General features: G+C 39.2%; 1 protein-coding gene across 1 annotated transcript in view; it reads right to left on the bottom strand.

Annotated features, from left to right (window-relative positions):
- The window catches only part of TMEM132B (transmembrane protein 132B), a 259,623-nt gene that overhangs the window by 61,963 nt on the left and 174,512 nt on the right, over positions 1–23,148 (bottom strand). Inside the window, exon 4 of the mRNA XM_075041445.1 lies at positions 16,139–16,325. Within this exon, the coding sequence (XP_074897546.1) occupies positions 16,139–16,325 (187 nt within the window). The remainder of the gene's footprint in view (positions 1–16,138; positions 16,326–23,148) is intronic.

Raw genomic sequence — 23,148 nt, 5'->3', positions numbered from 1 at the left:
CCCTAAGTAAAATGGAAGAGCTTTATAAATGACAGTTTCTGATCAACTCAGAGCAGTTGAGCACCACAAAATTACTAACTTGCAGTTAGTCCACGGGGCACAAGTTTCAATAACAAATCCATTCGAGATTATGATTTTCTGCTTTATTTTCAATCCAACTCTTCTCTAACTAACTGTAATAGTAATAGAGGTTTCTGCAAAAAAATCAAAGGAATATAAACCCTTGTTTTCTTCACTGTCACACCCACAAAACTGGCAATCGGTAGCACAGGTCTGTGCTGCTGCTGAGTGCTGACAGACCTGCAGGACCACCGGCCTGCCAACAGCTGTGGCCGGGCATCTTCTTGTGAAACTGTTCCGAGGTCCTCTCTCAAGCACCAGCTCCACCATGCAAATCCCAGCAACCACATGCCCCAGGCAGCTGGTAGCTAAGCAGGAGGTGAGATCCATCACTGCAGAGGTTTTGCATTGCCTAGGAAACGAAGGGAATCCCCCCAAAGTCTTGATTTTTTGCCATAGCAATAAAGAGGAAGGACTAAGGTTTCTGTTCCTTGCACCATCAGGAGTGCATTACAGCATGCCAGCAAACTGAAACAGATAGACGTGAACACTCCTTAAGGAGCCATACAAACTAGTTAGTGGAAAATCATCACTGAAATGGAAAACATTGTTATTGCATGAGACTCCTTGCAGATTCTTGCTGTATTCTGAATTTAATGGTTTTTTTGGAGAATTTTACGGCAGAATTAAAAAAAAAAAAAAAAAAAAAAAAGAGAGATGTTTGCTTACCCACTGATCAAATTAGCATAGAACTCTGTGTGCCTATATTTTCAACTGGAGAAAAACATTAAGAAGATTCAATATTTATGTAATGTTTTATGGAAGTTCAATAGAAAAATCCAATATAATTCCCAATTAAAATCACCTGCTAGTTGACTTACATCCATTACTATTATCTCAAGCCGCTGTATACTGAAGCTATTCACACAATAGTGTTATGTGAACATGCATAGGTTAAAAATTAGTAATTACTGTCTAGACAATTCACTGTTAGCTATAGCTGAGTGAATATAATGAATAATTTATTTGATTAATTTTGCATTCCTTTTCCTCTTTGTGAATTGATCAGGACCATGGAAAACTTGAAAATGTACTCATTTATCAGAATTATTTTCTGTGAATAATTCTTAACCTGAATATTTTTCCACTGAACAAAACTATTCTAACTTGTGGTTTGAAATTCACATTATGAGATACAAACTATGCACACCATTGGGATTGTTCTTTTTTCTTGGGCAGATAATCATGTAACTAGCAACAATGCAAAAGTGCTCGTACCAAAAAAAAAACACCCAAAAACCCAGTTCGCAGCTCATTTTGTCATATGAGTTATGTAATTCAGAAAACAACGTATGCAACTTAAAAGCAATAACTAATTCTAAATTTTAAATGGCAAATTTACAACTGAAAATAACTGATAAATATGAACCTTTGTGAATGCTATTATTTGTTCTACAAAAGCTTAAGTATGCACATGTTTCTGGGAATTTATCATAGTACTTCTAGCTGTGTTGTAGATCTCTAACACTTATTTTTACAAACTACCTGTTGGTCACTTCCTATTCACTTGAGCTGCCGCTGAACAGCGTCAGTCCTTGGGAGAGCCTAGACCTGGATGTTGGGTGGGAGTTTCCAAAGCAGCTAAGGTTTTATTAAAGGACATACTTGTTATGCAAATACCTCAGTAAAAATCCTTCATAGACTCCTTTTAAGCCGAGCTACTGAAGTCCCTAGGTACATACGTGCATTAAAGACTTCTAGAAAAGTAACTGGAAGAGAGACTGGACCCCAAGTCTCCCCCTTGCCCTAACCACTAAAGTTATACCCATTTTGTGAGTATTTGAGTAGAGTAGGAAAGGTTCAAAATGAGGGACTGAAAGCAGGCTGCTCCTCACAGTCCATAAACTAGAGATTAAGTGAGAAGTACATCACCTTCACTTTGAGTTTAAAACCCCACAAGCAAAGGGAAAAAATAAGCAATAGCTGAACTGGGGGAACACAGGAAAAATGTGTCATTTGGCTGAAATGAAAACAGGTATTTGTGTCTCTGCTTACCTTCCTAAGCTATGTACTCTCTTAAAATCTCTGTGACATTGCTATTTGACTAAAAGATATTGCCCAGCACCACGTAAGATACGCTCCCTTTTCCCTTCTCTGCACTGGCCCCACTAGGAAGCTCCCACATCCCACCACCTTGAAGGATGCTCTTCTGAGGTGCCGGGGAGCCAGTGCAGGACTCCTGATACCACCAGGCAGCTGAATTTCTGCTCACCGCTATCACGGTGCCAACGTGCCCTGTCCTCTTGTCAACATAACTGGGCTTAGACACACACAACTCACTGAAAGTACACTGAAAATATCCTTCTTTACTATCTGTAAGAGCCACAATTTGCAGAGAGGTGTCTAACAGAGTTAAACAGCAAGGTCCATTCAAAAATCCCATGAAATGACTATCTGTAGCTCCTGGTGTCTTAATAACTTCCAGAAATCCAGCCATGGGGTGCTCTCATCTCAAATTCTATAAACATGGCTCACAGTACTTCACAGTCATAGGGTATCACACTTCATAGGGCTGGAGTTTTGCTTTTAACATAAATTGCTGGTCTCTAGAAACCAGATAATATTACACAGTAAACTTTTCTGATTTCTATTGGCGGAGTTAGATTGGAGCTGGTAATCTAGAGGCAAAAAGATAAACAACCATTACAGCTCCCTATTCTGACACAGAATTTAATGGCATATTTTTCCCTTTGAAATTTGCTCTTCATTAGGTGAGCTTCAAAATGGAGGCTGAAACAATGAGTGTTTTTAACTCTGCAGCAGATCAAAAGCATTTTGACATCCATACTCTAAGGAAGTAATGACACACTAATGAGAGACAGAGATCAAATACTCTGTTTGTCACTTAAATCTCTAGCAACATGAAGTACATCAAGCCTGTTAACCCATGCTTGGCACACCAAAACACTGCAGTGACCAAGTGGCTCTGCATTTTCTTCCTATCAAACTTCAATTCTTCTTCAATTCTCCTCCTCTTTCACAAGTGCCAAGCCAACACTACAGGAATTAGCTTGCTCCTGACCACAAAGAAACAACACAAGGAGAAAGGACATGTGCAGGAATGGGGATGAATGAAATGCGATTTTTGGATTATATTCTCTGCCTTTTTCCTCCTACTCTTCACTACAACCCTACTGGGAGACTGCACAAGCAGCAACAGCAAATACTCTCTGTGATCAGTATGTAAGTCTGGGCAAGGTTCCTCCTTTGCAGGAACTGAGAAGAGCAGGTTTGGGCTCTCTCCCAAGCTCCAGTACAGGAGCCGTGCCACTATTGGTCTCATGGCATTGAGGTTTTGAGCAGTGTTATTCCCAGAAGCTGTGGAAAGCAAGCTGGAGTGACAAGAGTCATTGCCATTTCAATGCATTTACCAATGCAGAATTAGAAGGTCCCAAAGATCATGCAAAACTTGATTAGCTTCTCCCTGTCCTTGACCACAGATTTCAGCATGATGCCAACATTTCATCCCTTGAAACTCGCTGGATCCATTTCTTCCCCTAGCCACACCAGGGAATGTATTTATTCCCTCTCAAATAACCTGGAATTTGCAACGCCTGCTCCTCTCTGCTCTCATCAGTGCTGATGCCCTCACTCCTGCCACCTCCACGAGCGAGTGTTGTCTTCTGCCTTGGACTGATCTTGAAAGAGGTCACACACAAATGCCAACCAGTACAAAATGCACTTTTGCCTTCCAGATCCACAGGAGGCAGTTGTGAAACTGCTAATTCAAGAGCTTCAGAATCGAGCAACACAGAATATTACAAGGTTGTCCCAAAGCACCATGTTAGAGTATCTTGATTATCTTAATAAAGCTGTAGCTTAGCATTTTCAGTAAAGCTGAGGCACCTTTGGAAGAAATTTCTTTATACACAATAGCTGCTTATAGGCTACATTACAACTTCTAAAGCTCTCTGATTGCTGCTCTGCTCCATCTTTATGATGCTATTTTAATTGAATTAAAAAAATAGAAATTACATGTAAAATAATTCCTAAGCCTAACTGATACTGGGGCCATGTAAATCAGAAGTAACTACATTAAGGTCAATGCCAGCTTTGAACAAGAGTTGTGTTAAATACAAATGACTGTTTAAAAAGAAAAGCTTTCAGTACAACATGTACATAAGAAATATAGTGCAGCATCTGCTTGGCAAGAACATGGTCTGTTTGCGTAAGCTAAGAACTATATGTATCACTCATATATGTATACACAATACAAAATTAATTCATGCAGAAAGGAGTCTGCTCACTGCACATCTTATAAATACAGGCTGACAATTAAATAGTCCTAATAAGACTTACTCTCCAGCTAGCAGAACAGCTCAAAAACAAACATAATTTTGTTCATGTGTGCCCATTATATTCATGTGCTGATTTAATTAACAGTAATTTCAGTATCTCTGAGATTTCTTCTCTGTTTTACAAATGATGCCCTTTTGATGAGGGCTTTAGTTCAAATTACTGGCCAATCAGCTGTAGAGCAAGACTAGAATGCTAAGTTAATTGGCAATAAAACCAGAATGAGCACTCTGGAAAAAATTACAGACAAGCCAAATTATTGGGTAATTGTTAAGGAACAAGAAGAGTCTCATTTTAGGTAGGTAAAGTAAAAGCTTTGTAGCTCACTCCAGCATGCTGTGTTTCCCCAGTCTGGGTCCTGTTAATGGTCTGTACTGCTCACAAAATCACTTCAGTTGGCTCAGCTCATCCCTCTTGCAATCACTCTGTCAAGAGGTTCACCGTGCCCTTATTCCTGGCCTGCAGGAGGTCCTACCACTCTTGATAGTCTGTCAAGGGATCCCTCCATCAGCTTGCACTGAACTCCCATTGGCAAATTTTTCATAAAGATAGAAGAAGCAAACCTAAAGGAACAGAAGTAACCAAATGGCCCTCCAGAGGCAGCACAGCCGTATCAACTCAGTGGAAGAGCACCTCTTAGCATTTTCCTCTGCACATTTATTATTGGAACCACTTACTTCTAACAAGAATTTAGTGCCTGTGGATCCTTGGAGAGGGTTTTCTAAGAATAGTATCTCTCCACGTGGATTAAAGAGACCCAAGATCACTCTGGCTGCAAGAATACCTGGACATCCTCCTACCCTTGATATATGGTCAGCATGTTAACTCTTCCTAATACAGCTTTATTTAGAAATACCTGACCAAAGATGCTACGGGTATTCGTCAGTCAACTCAGAATTACAGTTTCTTTCCAAAGATGGGGGTGTGCAGTGCAGAATTCAGGCATCATTAGCCTGATCTTCAGAAAAAAGTATCTCCAGAGCATTACACTCTTAATAAGAAGGCAGGGCAGAAAGAACATGGAAGTGGCAATGCACGCAGCCCCTGTGTCAAAGAGATTAATCACAGGAGCAGACACAGCATCGACCGGGACTGGGGGAAGACGAGGCCATGCAGCTTGCCAGGCACGGCCGCACGGTGCGGGGAGGAGACGTGCAGTGTTTAAGAGCAAGAGTCTGGAGAGATGTCCCCTTTATCTCTCCTCAGCAGTTGCTTGCCTGGATGATCATAAATTAGTTCCAAAACTGCATTTTACAGCAATGACAATGAAGAAAAACAATGCCTGACTTAGGACACTTGTGGGCACATTATCTAAAGACAGACGCTGGTGTGCAATCAGAGCAGGCGTTCCCATGGCACAGGCAATTCTGCCCCACTCCTGGTGGTGGAGAGATGGAATTTTTTTTAGAGAGAAACATGGGATATAAACAGCCAGCTTGCTATGCTGGAAGAGCCTTCGTTTCATGGGGTAATCATTAGCATTCATCCAACTGCAAACAACTAGCAATATGTGTTCAAATCACTGCAATTTGGTAAGCTTCAGAGTGATTTCCAAGAGGAGGATTAGTGGAAAATGCTGCCTTTAGGACTTGATCCTGAGTAGCTTGCAACAGGATCTCTGAAACACTTGGCATCAGCACTCCCTGCATATTCATTAATATTTTGGACTATGGTTGTAACAAGTATCAGCAAGTGTATCTAATTTCATGAAAGAAAATTATTGGTTTGCAGTGGAATAACAAGGTGCTTTTACTCAAGCAGGCATAAAACATGAGTATGAAATCCCTCATATAATCTCCAGCTATTGTCATTCAATGTTTATCATCCAACACAGTTGAATACAATTCTTATCTTTGATGGATGTGGCACACAATAGCTGTTTTCTTGAGTGCATCATAAATATTAATAGTATTCACAGAGCTTCTTAAAATTTGTCATGTCACATTGCTTTCATGGAAACACTCAAAATGCCATTATTTTTGTCCCACCAATAGCAAATTCTCTTTTGGCTTCTTTCTTTCCTTTTTACTCTCAAAACTAAATAGTAGAGTATGTTTAACTGAGCAGAGGGAAAAAGGGATAATGGTTCACACTGAGCAATTCCAAAATCTAGTTCAGATGCCCAGAATGAGACTGAAACAGAAAGAAATGTGATATCCTTTGGAAAATACAGTCCAGTTAAAATTGAAACACTTCATGAAATTGAGGAGATTTGGCTGGAATTTCATTTTCAGAAGAACACTGAGAAAGAAGGCTGACATTATCAAAATGGTCCTACTCCGCTATATTCAGAATGGGACATTTTCACTTAAGGAAAAAAGCTTTTTTTTTTTTTTTTTTTTTAATATTAAATATTTGCACATTATTTAATCAAGTATAATCAAACACATCAGTTCTACAAGGAAAGATGTTTTTCCACTGTTAAACAATTTTGATTAATCCAAAACAGCTTTTCTGAATGTCTGTTCACAAAAGCACGTTGAAATCTCCTAGCTTTGTTCAGTCAGAGTGAAGCCCATGTGGGCATTCCTCATGACATGCGCTCCCCACACATTTCTCTTCCAGTGTATTTCAGAGTCAAAGTCTTCCCCTGGATCAAACTTAATAAAATCTTCAGTGGTTTGTATTTTGGCTGATATGTTTCAAGAAATCTTTTAAAATTTCATCTTTCTCCATAAAATTCACCCTGTGATTGTCAGAACAGCCTTACAAAACAAAACTATTTAATTCCCTGTGACAATTAATTTGAAGACGGTAATAATTGCAGAAGACACTATCTCTGCTACAAAGACATAAAACACTCGCTGTGGGCATGGGAAATATAGTAATACAAAAGAAGATTTTCTTTTTTCTTATTCTGTACTCTCTCCACAGTAGTTAATTTGCTTTGAGTTTAAAATCAATCCTTCCAGTGTGGGGTTTTAGGGAAGCTCAAGGCTTCAATCCTGCTCCCATTAATTAATGTTCAAATTCACACTGAAATCTGTGATCTGGGAGTCATAGATTCCAGTTTTATTTTAAAAAAAATCTTGATAATCCCTGATATTTCTGGAATTAAGATCTACTCTATATTGAATTTACTTCTAAATATTTTTTTCCATGAAATGGTGAATTTTGTGAATGACAAAATCATGTTCTGTGCAGTTCACTTTGCATGTAAAGTAAAACAGAAATACACTGTATAATTGAAAGGGAACTGGAAGGCCAAAGGTCAAAATTATTTCAAGTAAGAAATATGCATTAAGTGCAATGGATAAACACGTATGGGACATTTTGCACATAAATACATTTTAACCAACATCTAAAAAATATGTAAATCATCTGGGTTTGCTAGAAATGACTGATCCTATTCTAGTATTTTTGACACTCCAGGATTAAGTGTTCTGGGGTTTTATAACTGACCTCGGAGAGGGCAAAGAAAAGAGGCTGCTAAAGCTTGACATTTTCTTTTATTTTGAGCTGAAGGTAAGCTTCTTTCTAAGTCTGGGTCAATTTCCATCTTGGCACGAATGTGCTCCTTTAATTGGTGTCTGAATATAAGCTATATTGCCATTAGCAAAAATTATTTCTGTAGGAAAAATAAATTCTTTAAAAGTTTTTTTTATTTTTAAACACTCCCTTTTTGATAGCTGGATTCAACAGTGTTCTATGTAGGAACATGAACACTCATTTCAGACATCTTACATTATTTCAGACATCTTTTAACCTGTACTGAATTAAAATGAATGCACAGAAGTCTTTTCCCCAAAGAAAGGCACAAGAATCATCATGAATGAAAGCTGTGGTGGAATCTGAATAATGGAACAGGATGTAACCTCAGCAGACTCATAGACAAAAGCTACAAAACAAGAGAAGTACCAGGAAACACATGATTTCTAAACTTTAGAATGACTGCTTATTTGACTAGAGGGTCACACAGGCATGGCTCAGCATGGAGAACCACTGCAGACCATGGCTGCATGTGGCTGCACATGGATCCATCTTGAGTTTGTGCCATGGCCTCAGCTTGCTTGAGGGCTTGCACATGGAGACTACTGCTCTCCAGGCATGTGACAACACTCTCAGCACAATCCAGGCACCCAAGTCCTGTCTCTTTTATGCAGGACAGACAAAACTAGATATTTTAGAGAGGGCTTTTATTTCATCAATCTTTTTTGGAAAATCTTCCCACAAATATATTTTACGTTTTTAATCGAACCTTTAAGCTGGAAAGGCATGTAGCCCTTACTGGGAAAGATAGATCAGAGTATGACAGTGGTGGACTCTCCATGAATAAGAGTGCAAGGCCATGCCATGTCCTCTGCAAATGGGGATTTGGTGGCATTCATCCCAAGCTGCAATGACCCTCCTATTCCTCATTGGATACTCAGCAGCCAAAGCTAGCAGTACATGGAAAAAAAAAACCCAAACAAACAACAAAGCCCCCTCACCCTGCATTCCTGCTTTTTCTAAAACAAATAAGCAAAGTGTTGCACTCAGCAATCCCCTTTCAGCCTGAGTTATAGAAATGGGCATCTTTAAGGATTATTTTTCTGGGTGTCCTTGTCAGTATGTTTGCTAGCAGCAACTGGAGATGCTATTATTCAGCCTCCCATTTAAAAGAAATCTCACTAGAATACATACAGCCATCTGTGGTTCTAAGTGATTCACAACATTAGTAAACCATTAGTCAACCAATAGCTTACATTTTTGGGGAGGAAACAAGATTTCTGAAGACACAGATTAAATACTTGTAGGATATACAGAAATGTTTCAGGCTGAGGGGCTCAGAGCACTGGTGAAATATTGATTGTTGCATTTGAAAAACACTTTAGAATAATGACAGTCTGGGAATTACAATTCTATTACTATACAAGAAAGGATATGTAGCACATATTACCTAAAACACCAGTGCTGCCAGTCAGAGACCAAGCCACCATTTTCCTAGATAAGAAGAGAGTGCTAGATATTCGTCTATTACTAAACCTATTGTTCCTCAAGCCTTCAGCCTCAGCTAGAGCCTTCTTATAAAAAACAGTTAAAATACAACTCTTCAATGTCTTGTTCATTACTTTGACTAAGTTCCTGGTTGCCTAGAAACTCTCTAAAAGACCTGGATTTTTCTCCCCCCCGCCCCAGCTGTAAATTAGGTAACAGATTAATCCAATCACATTTATTTGTGACAGAAACCTGGATGACAGACTCAAAGCTGGTGAAGTGTTTGTTTCTTGTACCCCAGGCGTGTCAGACTCCACTGACTACCTTGCCACCAGCAACTTCCCATAACTATGGAAATTGCAGGTTATGTATATTTAGATCAAGAGAGATAACTGTGAGAACTGTATCACCACTGGATAGAACAGATTTATCTCTACTATTAGTTTCTGTAATTAGCAGGACATACACAGCCACTTTACAAGATTATTATATTGCAAGATTATTATATTAAGACAAATCAAGGTGTCTAATTTAGATTCAACTTTACAATGTTCTGACAGATCTGCTGGATGCCTAAAACACACCTTCTGATGCATTAGATATCAACCGGATTCACAACTCACATCCTACTTCAATGCCTTAACACTTACTTTAAAATAATCACCTGCAGTGTTTATGGTTAATAATTGTAGTATCAGAAGGCAGATTCTTTTCCTGATATTCAGTAACATGATGAAATAGTGGAAACAGAAAGAGTTTCAAATGTGGTTGTGTTCTACTTCCTCACCTTACTCTGTTATTCTACTCAACATGATGAAAATGGATCACCTTTCTACTTTTTGGGACATTAGTTCCACGTGTTAATCTGTACACCAGATGTTGGAAGAATCAATTATCAGTAACATTTATTGTCAAAAAGAAAACAAGATAAGCCTCACAGGAGCAAATCAGCTGACATTTTCATCTGACACTCAGTGCATCATGCAACATTAAATTGAACAGCCAGGCCCAGATCCTCAAAAGTATTTAGGGACTTGTTTGTATCTTGCAAGAGGACAGTGAAGTAATAATGGTCAAGCTAGAAGCCTGTATGCAATCTCCAAATTAGCCACCTCAGTACAGTGTTCAGTCTCATTCATTTTCTATAGGCAAAATTTCTAAACAGTTTTTTATCTTAAAAGCTTATGACAAAATCTTAGATAAAACTAAATATTCCTTCCATTCTCCTCCAAAGAAACCTCCAGCAGTCAAATATTCCAGCTTCTAAATAGGCTTCAAATTAAGGGAGTAATCCTCCCATCCATGCATTTTTACCTGAATTAAATCGGCTTAAATAGTTATGCACAGCTTTAGGTGATAAAACAGCATTTACATTCTTCAAAGCCACTCATCTGTACTGTCATTAGTTCTTGACGGTATAAATCCTACTTCTTTTCTTACCAAAACAGTTTTTAGAGATAATAAGCAATAGCATTGTAGGAATTTTTTTAAGTGTTTCAAAAAGTACCTTTAGGAGTATGAAAAGTGACTTACAAGTCATTCAGAAACAGGTAAAACTGAATAAGAGTGACTTCATTTCCATTTAATTTTCCATTCTCATCAAGCTTGGTTTATTCAGGTCTGATTAATTAATGTCTGTAAAGTGTTCTGAAAATATAAACCCCTACATAAATACTAAATAGTAATAGAGTACTTAGGGAAAAAATAATTTTTTAATTTGCATGGAGTTTTAGGAATTAGCATTTATTTATTTTCCCTACATAAGCAGGCCCATCCAATCCCTTTCAGCTATCAGAAAATGCTCTAGCAGTTACAGGACAATGCACCTTCACGTATTTTATGTGCCACAGTTCACAGAAAATGAATCTAGAATGACTTGCAAAGTTACACTTATAGAGGAATACAACACATAGATGGTTTTCACTCATTTTCAAATGTACTGTCTCACCTAACAGGAACCTAGCTGCACAGCTTCTAGGATTAAAACAGCAGCACTCTGAAGGATTTCAGAGATTGCTACCTTTTGGACTTTGTGTTTTCTCAGCCTTTTGTCCAAAGAACGTAGAATTTCACTGACCACTTCTGAAGCAGTCTGAAAAACAGTAACTAAGAAATAATCATGTGTCTCCCTACATACTTATATCTGAGTATCTTATGACACCTTGTCTTGATACATGTTTTTATACGTCTACAGCTATGTAAGACGACGGTTATGCATATATCCAATTTTCATGCTCAGAAGGGGTGAATTTCCCCATCTAGTCTCATCTACAAAACCTTCCAGGAACAAAACGCAGGATATTGGTATAAGCACTTCGGGAGATCAGTTAGTTCATAAAACAAAGGCTAGGTAGGATAGGTATGTGAGCCCCAGAATCCTGTCTGATCATCTCAGCATAAGTCACATTGAATACTAGACAAAATAAACAATCTGTTTCTAAAATGGTGTAAAATGCACACAGCAATACCATCTGGGATCAGATCATACATGAGGCTGGAAACAGTGCCAGTGAGACAATAAGTGCTTTGCACTCTGAATTGATTTTGAACTGGTGCTCTAGTCACCTGCTAAGAGGTAATACGGCCACGTTTGGACTAAACAAAAACTGGGGGGTTGGTTTGGGGTTTTTTGGGGGGATGGCATAGGCTGAAAGATACGGTCTACCCTCTTATGTCCTTTCACATCTCAAAACATTCGCCAAATAAAACCAAATATGTTTTCCCATAAAACTTTGGCTGTTACACGCAGACTGGGTCACTTCCTTTTCCACACTCTTCTCAGCAGCTGCGAACGATGGAAATAACAGTATAGCTTAACAAGAACATTCCCCACTATGTTCCTCTATAATAAGTGCTATAGGACTGAAGCCTCTCAGCAGGCATCTGATTTACAGGCAGAGCCATAAGAACAGCTCCACAAAGAAAGCTGACCCTTAGAGCAGCAGTAGGGTTATCACAGCTGTCATCCAAATCGGCTCCTGAAAGGTGTAGGTTGCATGCAATTGTGATCACCCATCTTGATATTTTCTTTTCTTTGCCATGTCAGCTAGGGATGGTCTGCATTCCCACTGCATCCTCTCTGTGCACTTCCCCACTGTGCACAGTCTACATTGCTCACCCAAAAGTAGAGACAAGACTTTCAGAAAGCAAATCTTAAATTACTGGACTGTGCCGTTTCCATCTGGATGTAGCTCCCTTGGAAATCCCAACTGTCTGGCCCTGTGCAGTTGTTGAAACTGGATGTTTCAATTAGAAGGAGCTCAAGGATTTGGGGAGAACAGTCAGATGATGCAGAAAGTGGGCTCTCTTTCATTATGAATTTTTTTTTATTGTGTCTCATTAGTGGAAATGTTTTGTTTATTTGCATATTTTGAATGCACTGAATTTGGCCATAAATAACACTTGAGTTTTATTATATGGAGGATCATTCAAATTAAAATGCATAGTTTGGGTGGAATTCCCAACATTCCAAGATTGTATTTTAGTCCTCTTCCAAAAAATATGCAACACCCCCCCACCCCCCACCCCAGGAAACCCATAATATTTTTACAGTTATCATACAGAAGAAAGAACAGTTGGTTTTCCTACACTAAGTATTCCTATTTTTCTCACAAGCTAACAAGTTTCCAGTTACTTCCTAATGTCCCTATCAAGGCTTAAAAATCTGTTCCTTTTTAGTCACAGCATATAGGCATTACAGTTTATCATAATGTTCTTTCACCAAGTCCTGTCGGATAACCTCATCTCAGGAGCAGGCTAAGAGCAGCCACAGAGCACAACCGACGAGTCTACCCTGGCCAGGATTTCACCTGTAGACTCTCCCTGGCCCTGCCTCCTTCTGTGCATCTCACAACAGTGCTTATTAAGGCACTGCTGATTTGATACCAAAGGACTAGCCAGAAATAATCTGCAATATCAATTCATTACAGCAAGATTGTCTGCTAATAAGGAGCTAGTTTTTTGCTACATAATGTGCAAAAATCAACTGTATCTTCACTTAGAAAAACCCAAAAGCAAAAAAACAAAACAAAACAAAACAAAAAAGGCAAAAAAAAAAGGCAAAAAAAAAAAAATGCCTTTCAAGCTTGCTACCAAATGTAAATGTTAAGAACATGAGACTTGATGTTAAGGGCTTCATAAACTCACTAAAGCAAAAAATCAGCTCTTTTCATCAGGCTATTATTCAAATGTTACCATGCAGTCTCCCATATCTTTATCTACAAAAAAAAAAAAGCAAGCTAGTAATGAGAAAAATATCCCCACCGCTATCTCCAGAGTCACCACAATGCAATGACGGAATAAATTATCTGGTGGCTCTTTCGATTTTCTCCTGTTTGTTTAAGAAAGTAGCATGGAAAACAAAGATAAACTCATGACCAGCTGCAGCAACAAAACAGTGATATTCCAAACCATATGGAAGAGGATGTCTTTTTATTAAAATAACCAAAGTGGCCTACAGAAAGAGATCCACACATTAAAGTTCATTTTTGTTTTGCAGGATTTCACAGCTAATTTCTCCTCCACTAAACTCTTACAGAATCCACCTCAGTATTCTAACTGGAAAGAAATTTTTCCTCTTCATGACACTGAGCTGCACTTCTTCAGGCGAATGCCGGTACCATTACCACTGAAACACTATGAGGTTTTGGTAATCCTACCAAAAAGTTCAATCCTGCAAATCAAGGACTAAATGTTTTGCTCAAATCTTAAACTCTCCAAGGAACTCTATGTTTTCATCTATAAATATTCAATGTTTACAATGAAAGAGTGGATACACTGAAAAGGAACAGCAAGTAATTTATGTTCAATGCAATGGCAAAGGCATAGAAACACGCTGGTTTCTGGATGTTCTGTGGTGCTCTTCTGGGGGACCAAGGTCCCGGAGATGACAAAACTCTCATTTATAGACACCACCTGCACTCGGAGGGAGACTGCCTTACCAACAAGCCAGGCAAATCTTGAAGAAGAATGAACGTTAAAATACATTTACTTCAGTCAGGAACTCTGGGCCTCAGGAATGTGTTTCTCTGAATAACACAGGATGATGCATAGAGCAATTATTTTTTGCTCCTGACTGGGCGATGCAGTGCCAGAACCTGCACCAGTTAGTGACTGTTAAATGAAGCAGCACTGCAAACTGGCAAACATAAGGGAAAGAAATGCAAATACAAGCTGTTGTTCTGCCACTGCTGTCATCAATTCTCCTATCAGTCTTGGGCCAAGCCAGTCAAGGATGCCCACATGCAACAGCAAAGTAACAGCCCACATGAGACCCCCATTTAAGGACTAAGGTCATAAATTCACAAAAGAAGCTTTCAGCTTTACTCCACGGTTAGTTTGCAATGACAAAGTGACAGAGATTAGATTAGCTCCACTTTGAATTCAGGTTCAGCCTCAGATTTTGTCCAAGGACATTTAGAGACAGCTGAAGTGGCCAACATCTGCCATAACTGCAAAGAGATGAAGTAAAACCCTGGCAAAACCCTGGCAGAAGCAACAGCAGAGCTCTGATCCAACATTCACAATGGGCTTTTGGGTTGGATTTGCTTTGCTTTTCTATCTGTGGTGCTCTGCATGGCACAAACTCCATGCTATCTGTTTGAAACCGGCAATGCTCTATGCAAGACTGTTCACACACCACGTTCTGTCATTATTACATCTGATTCACCATTACTGCTTGATAATATTCCATCCATACAATTATTTGTTTCATCTCCTACATACTTCAAAAGAAAAGCACTAGAAGAAAATTCTCTGTTGACTTTTCTGCATACAATTTCTCCTCTATCACTGGGCTGCCATCATGTGTAGCCTTTGGCAGTAGGAACTGGAAATTAAAATTATTTAGAGTTTTGTCTACCTTTACAAGCATCTTTCCTTGCTTCTGTTCTAGTAGGAGAAGTTTGTGGTCATGCAGATATTTGTTTGTTAGATGGTGTAATACAAAGAAAACCAGCACAGACTGACTTAGAAAGGAAGGGCATATGTTCATGAGAAACTAAACAAAAGTTACTAGAGTGTTTCTGAGGGAACTCATGTAACATCCAGGCTCTCTGGCTGTTTCTCTAGTTTTACACCAGAGTATCCCCACTGAAATCACTGGTCATGTGTAAGATTAAATCTCTAGTATTAAAAAGTCCATCAGGCCCAAACGTAGGCCAAAGGTCCCTCCTACAAAAGGTGAATTTGATTTTAGAAGGAGGTATTTGCATTTTTTAAACAAACCATCAGCTTCAAGCTTTCTGCACAGGTACACCTTAAACCCTGCCTGGAAAATATGGCCAACACCTATATCTTCAGAAAGTATATTGTCCTTTCTCTGTAACTCAAAATGGACCTTTTATTAAATTGACACTTTGCAGCTTACTAGACTGTGTGGCTCTTTGGGGAAAAGCAACGCAGAAAACAGTCCAGTTGTTTGGTTTAGCAATGAAGCTTCCCACACATGCATGCTAATTTATTTCATTGAAAATGTCCCAACTAATTGCAACATTTACCCTTAGAGCACATGCATGGCAGTCGCATTAATACACCAGAAGACAATGGCTCCAAAGGAGCTATTACCATGTACCAGGCCAATAATCCACAAACGGTAAAGGATTTTCACAAAAGACTCAAATGGTTTCCAAGGAGCCATAATGGCATATCAGGTAAATAAAATATTATTGAAATGTATTTTTTGCATTTAAATCACTTGCAGCAGGTGCATAGGAAGTAGCATATAATAAAATGGCTCACATTCCCTTGAATACTAACGAGAATCAACGGAAACATTTAGCAAAAAGAAGCAGCAGCAGGTTCTTACCATCGCAAGAGGAACAATTCCCACAAACATTGTTTGGCTGACAAAGATCTCGGAGACCACCAGTTCGCTCACGGAGTCATCTCGAGGGTATTCCACCTGCCAGGTAATTTGCTGGGCCCCTGCCAGGCTGCTAGTGTTGTCGATCTCAAAGTCCATCTGCAGGATCTCATAGGAGGACATGTTTGCTCTGGGGAAAAAGAAAAAAAAAATTAAAAAATTCCCACATCAGTAGGATGTTAAAAACAAAATATATTTTGATTTCTCTTTGCTATTCACCAGAAGATTTACCATTAAATTCAACATGCAGACTTGAAGACACTGACAGACACCTAAATCAAACTACGCACTGGACAACAGCTATACTTTATAGGTAAGATGACACTATATCTTTTAGTTTCCTGAAATGGAGGCATTTTTCCCAATAAATTCAGGCATTCATTCTCCGTAATCACAATGAACTTACAGAGTAAGTCCCAAACACTGGGAACTGCATTGCACAGATGTTGCTAAATTATTTAATATAGCATTATTATAATTTTGTTGCTGCAAATACCGATGCTCCAAAACAACAGAATACTTGGCCATTCTTTCTTCATGCTGTATCAGAAATGAGCTCTTGTTGGGAGGTGGGGGGGGAAATAAGTCTTTCAAACCCAAAGTTGTCTTTATCTCAGTGAAAAAATGGATTTGCAGAAATAATACATGACAAAAAATGCTTAGTAGATTATCCTTATTTTCAATTCATGAAAACATTCTTCTCATCAGTGGTGCAGACTTGTAATTATATGACAATCATCATATATTTCTCATCTGGAAACAAAAGTTTAAAGGTAAAGAAATGGATGTAAATGCATAGCATTCAGAACTGTATTTAAAAATTACTTCTGCTTCTTTTGTTAACAACAACACTTAGCACTCTCCTCTGGTCCAACACTATGTAAATATTAATAATTAATCATCAGATTAGAAAGACAGATCTTATCTTCATGTTACAGAGAAGAAAACAGACACCAAGATTTAACCAACAGCACTCAGGATATACGCAGCAAGGACCTATTTAGAAAACAGACCTTTGCTCATCCAGAGCTTTACATCCACAAAAATTAAGGTACTTTACAAAGCAGCATACAAGCTCCTGTCCCAATTTCCCAGACAGACGCCTGCAGTGTGGAGACCTGATGCAGCTTACAAAACACAGAGGTGGGATGGGAAGGCACCTAACCTGACTGCAGACCCAACTGGTTAATTGTATTCCGTTGAAGAGACAACCGAAGTTATCAGTATTACTGAAGTTTCAGGGTATGTGCTTACAAAATAGGTTAAAATCTAAATTTCCAGCATGTTAGGCCATTCCGTAACAACTTGAATGTGCTCTTCCTGTGAGCATGAGGTAGCTGGCTCCTGATCTAGGGATGTGTCCTGTGCGTGCAGGCACCCCTCAGTAATGACCCACCCTCTGTGATTTCACCCCCTGCCCTCTCCCACAGTACATTATTTGTCTGCCCTTACCCTAAAGTAGTGACTCCAAGAGCTGTGTTCATCAAAAGTTTTAGCCTGCCGCTACAAAGAACAGACACTTAAAACATCCTTTTCCTCTTCCCAACTGCACAGAGGCAGAATCTGGTTTTGCCATATGTTTTTGAAGCCACATTGTAAAGGAAAAAAAACTGAACAGGAATTATTGATTTTCATGTTCTCTTTCTGACAACAAATACCACAAACATATGCTTCAATGCCTGAAGGATAAATATTTTCCATGCTGACAGAAGATAATATCCACCTCCAGGCAAAACTAGAAGATATTAAGGCATCTTTTGGGTGCCCAACCAGACAATCAGCAAAAAACTTTTAAAAAAAAATATTATTACACAATACTAGGGATGTAATTAAACCATTTCTGTCAAAAACGTAACCACTGCGGGCACCACGATGGAGTACTCAACTTCATAGTCTTCTGAGTATCACTTCTGGCAGTTCATCTAAATTACATAAAATTAATTTGCTCACAACACAGAAATAAAATTTAGATGAGCTTTACGCTAACTATGGATCTAGGTATTGAGCTTAGGTTCAATCTGTTCAAGTCAATAGTTGCCACTCACCAAAACACCCATGAGTGGTTTCAGATTCAGAACAAAACCACTGATGGAGGGTTTTGCTTTAGATTGACCACTTAAATAATATGTCAGGTTAGTCTGCACTGATAAATCCATTACACGTCCCACTGATGGCACTTCTTTGAGCTCGGTCCATCATGCCTTCAGCTATTCCTTTCCTGGTTTTCTTTTTTACACATCCAAAAAGTAACCAGAAGAGTGGTTTTATATTTTTAAGACAGACTGGGACTCAGATCTCCCTAAGAAAAGCATGTATGTGTCTTGCCTATATAGCAAGCTAAAGTAATTGCTAGGGAGTAAAATGACTCTTGTGCCTGTAAATATGCGAAGACCTTCACTGCATCCTTAGCACAGCTGTATAGCTATAAAAGGCATAAGTTTCATTTAAAGGCAGACATAGTTATACACTGCTGGATTAGAAACGAGTCTCTGTGCATCTAGAAAAGAGCAGCAACTCACATACATAAACCTTCCTCAGATCCAACTAATATTAATGTATGAACTAAAGCAAAGCTGACTTCCCAGGTCTCCCAGGATCCAGGACTTCTAGGTCCTGGTTCCAAAGAGAATACTTATCATCACCTGGAAAAACAATGTGGCTTGTCAAATGTTTTCTGCTTTGTCGCAGAAGCAAATCATGCAGCATGACACATTAATATTGATTAAAAAAGGATCCACTTCTTTTCGTTCGGACTTTTGCTGAGAGAGATGGACTTGCTCTATCTAACCATCTTTCACTTACAGAGTTTCTCCACTGAGTGTATAGCTTAGCAAACCAGTATTCAACTTTCTGGACTCCTTTATTCACCAGCAGGTTTCCAGTTACCTTCGGAACAGCAGGTCAGTGAATTTGCTCTAAAATTATGGTTTCCCTTTCTTCCTCCTTAGGACAAAGATTCAGCCTTCAAGCAATGCCAAGAGTTACAGTATCTAGGACACAGAGTACCCCGCAGACCAATGCACCCTCTTTGTTCTAAGCCTCTTCCCAGGTTACAACTATAATGAACCCTGATAAACCTGAAAAATTAACTTCTTTCTTGCTCAGGCTAGTGCCTTCCTACTGGCTGCTGCATCTCCTATCCTACAGGGGCTTCTTTCTTAACAGGAAGATTGGTACTATATTCATAATTCTTGCAATTTATTAACGATTCTCTATAATACCATGTGGGAGACCACTGCCTTTTTCCACTGAAATTGATGGAGGTTGCTAAAGTAAAACCAGAAATGAATTAAATCATAATCAAGACCTTAAAGGTTAGCATTTACTTATGTCAGCTCCATTAGCTGATAAATTCACATTGCAACACCTGTATCTAAATTTCTCTCCTGGCTATGCAGCATTACACTATAACCCTTTTGAAAAGGAGTCATTCCACCCGGCCATGGCAAATCTTCAGCTTTTAGTCTGATTTGTAGCTGGTGGCCAGTATGTTGGTCTTTTGTAGTCACTGTCGTTCTGCAACTGCCTGGTGAAGACAAACCACTTACCAGTGGGAAAATCCACTAGCAGAGAAGATGAACGACTGTAACTCATGCTGTTATCAGCCATTAAATCCTGCTAAACCAAACTTTATCCTATAAAGATTTTTCAGCTTTTTCTTGAGTCTTATTCCATTTTTCTCTTAAATAAGTTAGCACTATTGGGAAGAGTCTGATGGAATCCAAGGACTATAAATCACTTCTTTCCACATTTTTCTTCTCTTTTTAGTTAAATTTCTATTGTCCAGTGAAGTCTTTTCCCGGTTTAGAAGGATTTTGCCAAACCCTAGTTTAGAGGAGCAATAAAAAATAAAAAGTCAAAATTACTTTTATAAAAAAAGATTATTTCCTGCAAGCACAAGGAGAAGACCTTATAATTTTAGGCAGCTGGCATGCTTGCTAATAAGTCCATTTCTATGGAAATGAGTTCATAACTATTAATTTTGCCTGCTCCTGATCTATTCTTGATGAGCCTTTCAAATTTAGAAAAGCGCTTCATGATTCTCTCAATTTGGTAATTACTAACTCCCTTTGATGAATCCAGCCCAGTGTTTCAGACATGAGACATTCATTAGACATTTTTCTCTCTGGTGAGAGGAGAAAAAGAAACCATGGGCTTGGATTTATTTCCTCTTGCAAACTCCAGTAAGTAGGCCCTCTTCTTTAAATTGCAATTTATAATCCTATCTGTGTACTTTCACAATACTGCCTCTGCTAGATGCTAGTACCCCCAAACCCTTGAGATTTCTACACGGTTTCCTGTTGTCTAGCCTCATATATATCTAATGCATTCAAACTAGGTCCCCAACAGCCCAGACAAGCTTTGTAACATATAGTCTTCATTCTGTACCCAGCAGTTAGTAGGCCTGGTTGTGATCCCAACCTGGAATAGAAGAGAACAGAGTTTTAGCACAGAATGGTAAATCCATGCCAAATAAAGCCAAGTCTAGCTCCAACCAACTCCAGAATAAGAAGAGCTAATCAGGACAGGAAAATGTTGCTAAGTCCCAGAACTGTCCTGCAAGGGACACATCCAGGCAGGCAGCTGCAGGCATGTAGAGCCCAACTGCCTTGCCTGCTTACCAAGTTGAACCTCAAGTATTTCCTCCGGGTGTACATTAAGCTGTAAAGGAGTGAGCACTCCACCCAGAGAAGGAGCCTCTCCTCAGTTAAAAACACTCTCCCAGTAGAACACATCACAGGCTGCACAAACCACTAGAAAAATAAGACCTGGGCATTCAGATGCTTTATAAAGATTCACACTGGTTTTGGAGGGCTATCTTATCACATTACCTTGTTTCATACATTCTGATTGATTTTCTTCTTGATTCTGCTACTGTATGCAAACAGTAGGAAAAAAATACGTATTTTAAACCTGAATCTAAAAAAACATCCAGTATCAGATTTTGTTTCCTTACATTGAAGTACTGCATGCAGCTCTGGGGCCCCAACATAAGGACATGGATCTGTTGGAGTGAGTCCAGAGGAGGGCCACCAAGATGATCAGAAGGCTGGAGCACCTCTCCTATGAAGACAGGCTGAGAGAGTTGGGGTTGTTCAGCCTGGAGAAGAGAAGGCTCCAGGAAGACCTTACAGCAGCCTGCCAGTACTTAAAGGGGGCCTATAAGAAAGCCAGAGAGGGACTTTTACAAGGGCATGTCGTGGGACGACAAGGGGTAATGGCTTTAAACTGAAAGAGGGTAGATTTAGATTAGCTGTAAGGAAGAAACTCTTCACCGTGAGGGTGGTGAGGCACTGGAAGAGGTTGACCAGAGAAGTTGTGGATGCCCCATCCCTGGAAGGCCAGGTTGGATGGGGCTTTGAGCAACCTGGTCTAGTGGAACGTGTTCCTGCCCATGGCAGGGGTCTTGGAACTAGATGATCTTTAAGGTCTCTTCCAACCCAAACCATTCTGTGGTTCCGTGATTTATTATCTTATTAAGTATTTATATGAAACTGCATAGGGTTGTTTTGGGGTTTTTTTTCACAAAATAATAGATTGCTGTGAAGGTTCACCATAGTTCTAATGTTAGAGGTTTTAATAAGTACTACAAAATAACCTGGCATTGAAATAATACTGACTTCAATTTATTCCTAATTTTTGTCTAAGCCAAACATGGAACTATTGAATTAAGTACTGGAATGATACACAGTGATTGATGTTGTGATGGCAGTGACAGTCTAAATAGTTAGTAGTTACCTTAAATAAATAAATGCCTATCACTAGCTATGAAGAAAGATTTACATTGCTAACCAAACTGAAGAGCCTGCCCTCTGTATTTTTAGAGAGAATGAAATATGCAGAATGCCACAGTGAAGGATGATAGTGCAGGGCACTCTGCAGTGCATTCAGCTGGGTGTGTCACTGGCGCACAGAGGATTTGCTGGCTCACACTGCCGGTTCATCAACAATTTAGTTGATAAAAGTCAGACCCTTCTATTAGTGCAGTTGGCTATTACAGGAAATCATAAGTTTCATTCATTCATAAAATAATGTTTTCAGTAAATGGCAATCTGTTTATGAGGCCCACAGTAGTGTAAACAAAACTCTAAAAAAATGGAGCAGACACTAGGTAATTGAAAATAATAAAATGTCTGGTATCATGTTGCCTAAGAATCTTTTCAAGGTTAATAATGGTCAATTCTTACTCTCTCTGACAAATTGTCACCAAATTAAATGAGAACAGGATTACATAAGCAAGGTACATTAGTTTATAAAATATTTCAGTAATACAGGTCTCACTCTTTTGATCTCAAGAGGATTAATTTCATAAGTACGGTTTACTGAAGATCAAACACTTACAAGAGGAAGCTTTTCAACGACTGATTGGAAATGCTGAAGACCCTAATTTCCTGCTGAAGTCAAATGAAGCAGCAGACGTTCGGGACCTCTTGGGGAAAAGATCCAGATTAAAGGTCCTGACCTTCTCCCCCTAAGGAAATTAAGATCCCAGCAGCCCAAGATGAAAGAAATGAGAGCAAATACCTACTAACAGAGCAGCATCCGGTTTCTGAATTATGAAGTTTTGCACGCTGTCAGCCCTTATGCCTTGCCGAGTGCCACTTTCCTGAATGCGGGCACTGGGTAGCAGAACTGGCAGCAGCTAACACCTTTAAAGGCAGGGTATCTTCTAGCAGCTACAACATCCTTAAGCACAGATCCTACCTGAGAACAATTTACTGGGGTGAAATGGCTACACCTTGTGTTACATACGAAGTTTGACTTGATAATGGACGTTAAAACCTAAACCCTTTTCTCCCGGCATATATCATTTTCATTAGGCTATAAGGACACAAAGCTTTATACAAGCTTGGAAGCAGCCTACTGGTACTGTTCTCCCAGGGTAGTTTGCTGAGAAAGGGCCTCATCCTGAGCAGCACTGGAGACGGGCCTGGCTGGAGCCCTGCATAGGT

This window comes from Buteo buteo, chromosome 11, assembly GCF_964188355.1.
Source record: "Buteo buteo chromosome 11, bButBut1.hap1.1, whole genome shotgun sequence".
Classification (NCBI taxonomy): domain Eukaryota; kingdom Metazoa; phylum Chordata; class Aves; order Accipitriformes; family Accipitridae; genus Buteo; species Buteo buteo.
This window is presented reverse-complemented; position numbering and strand designations above follow the sequence as displayed.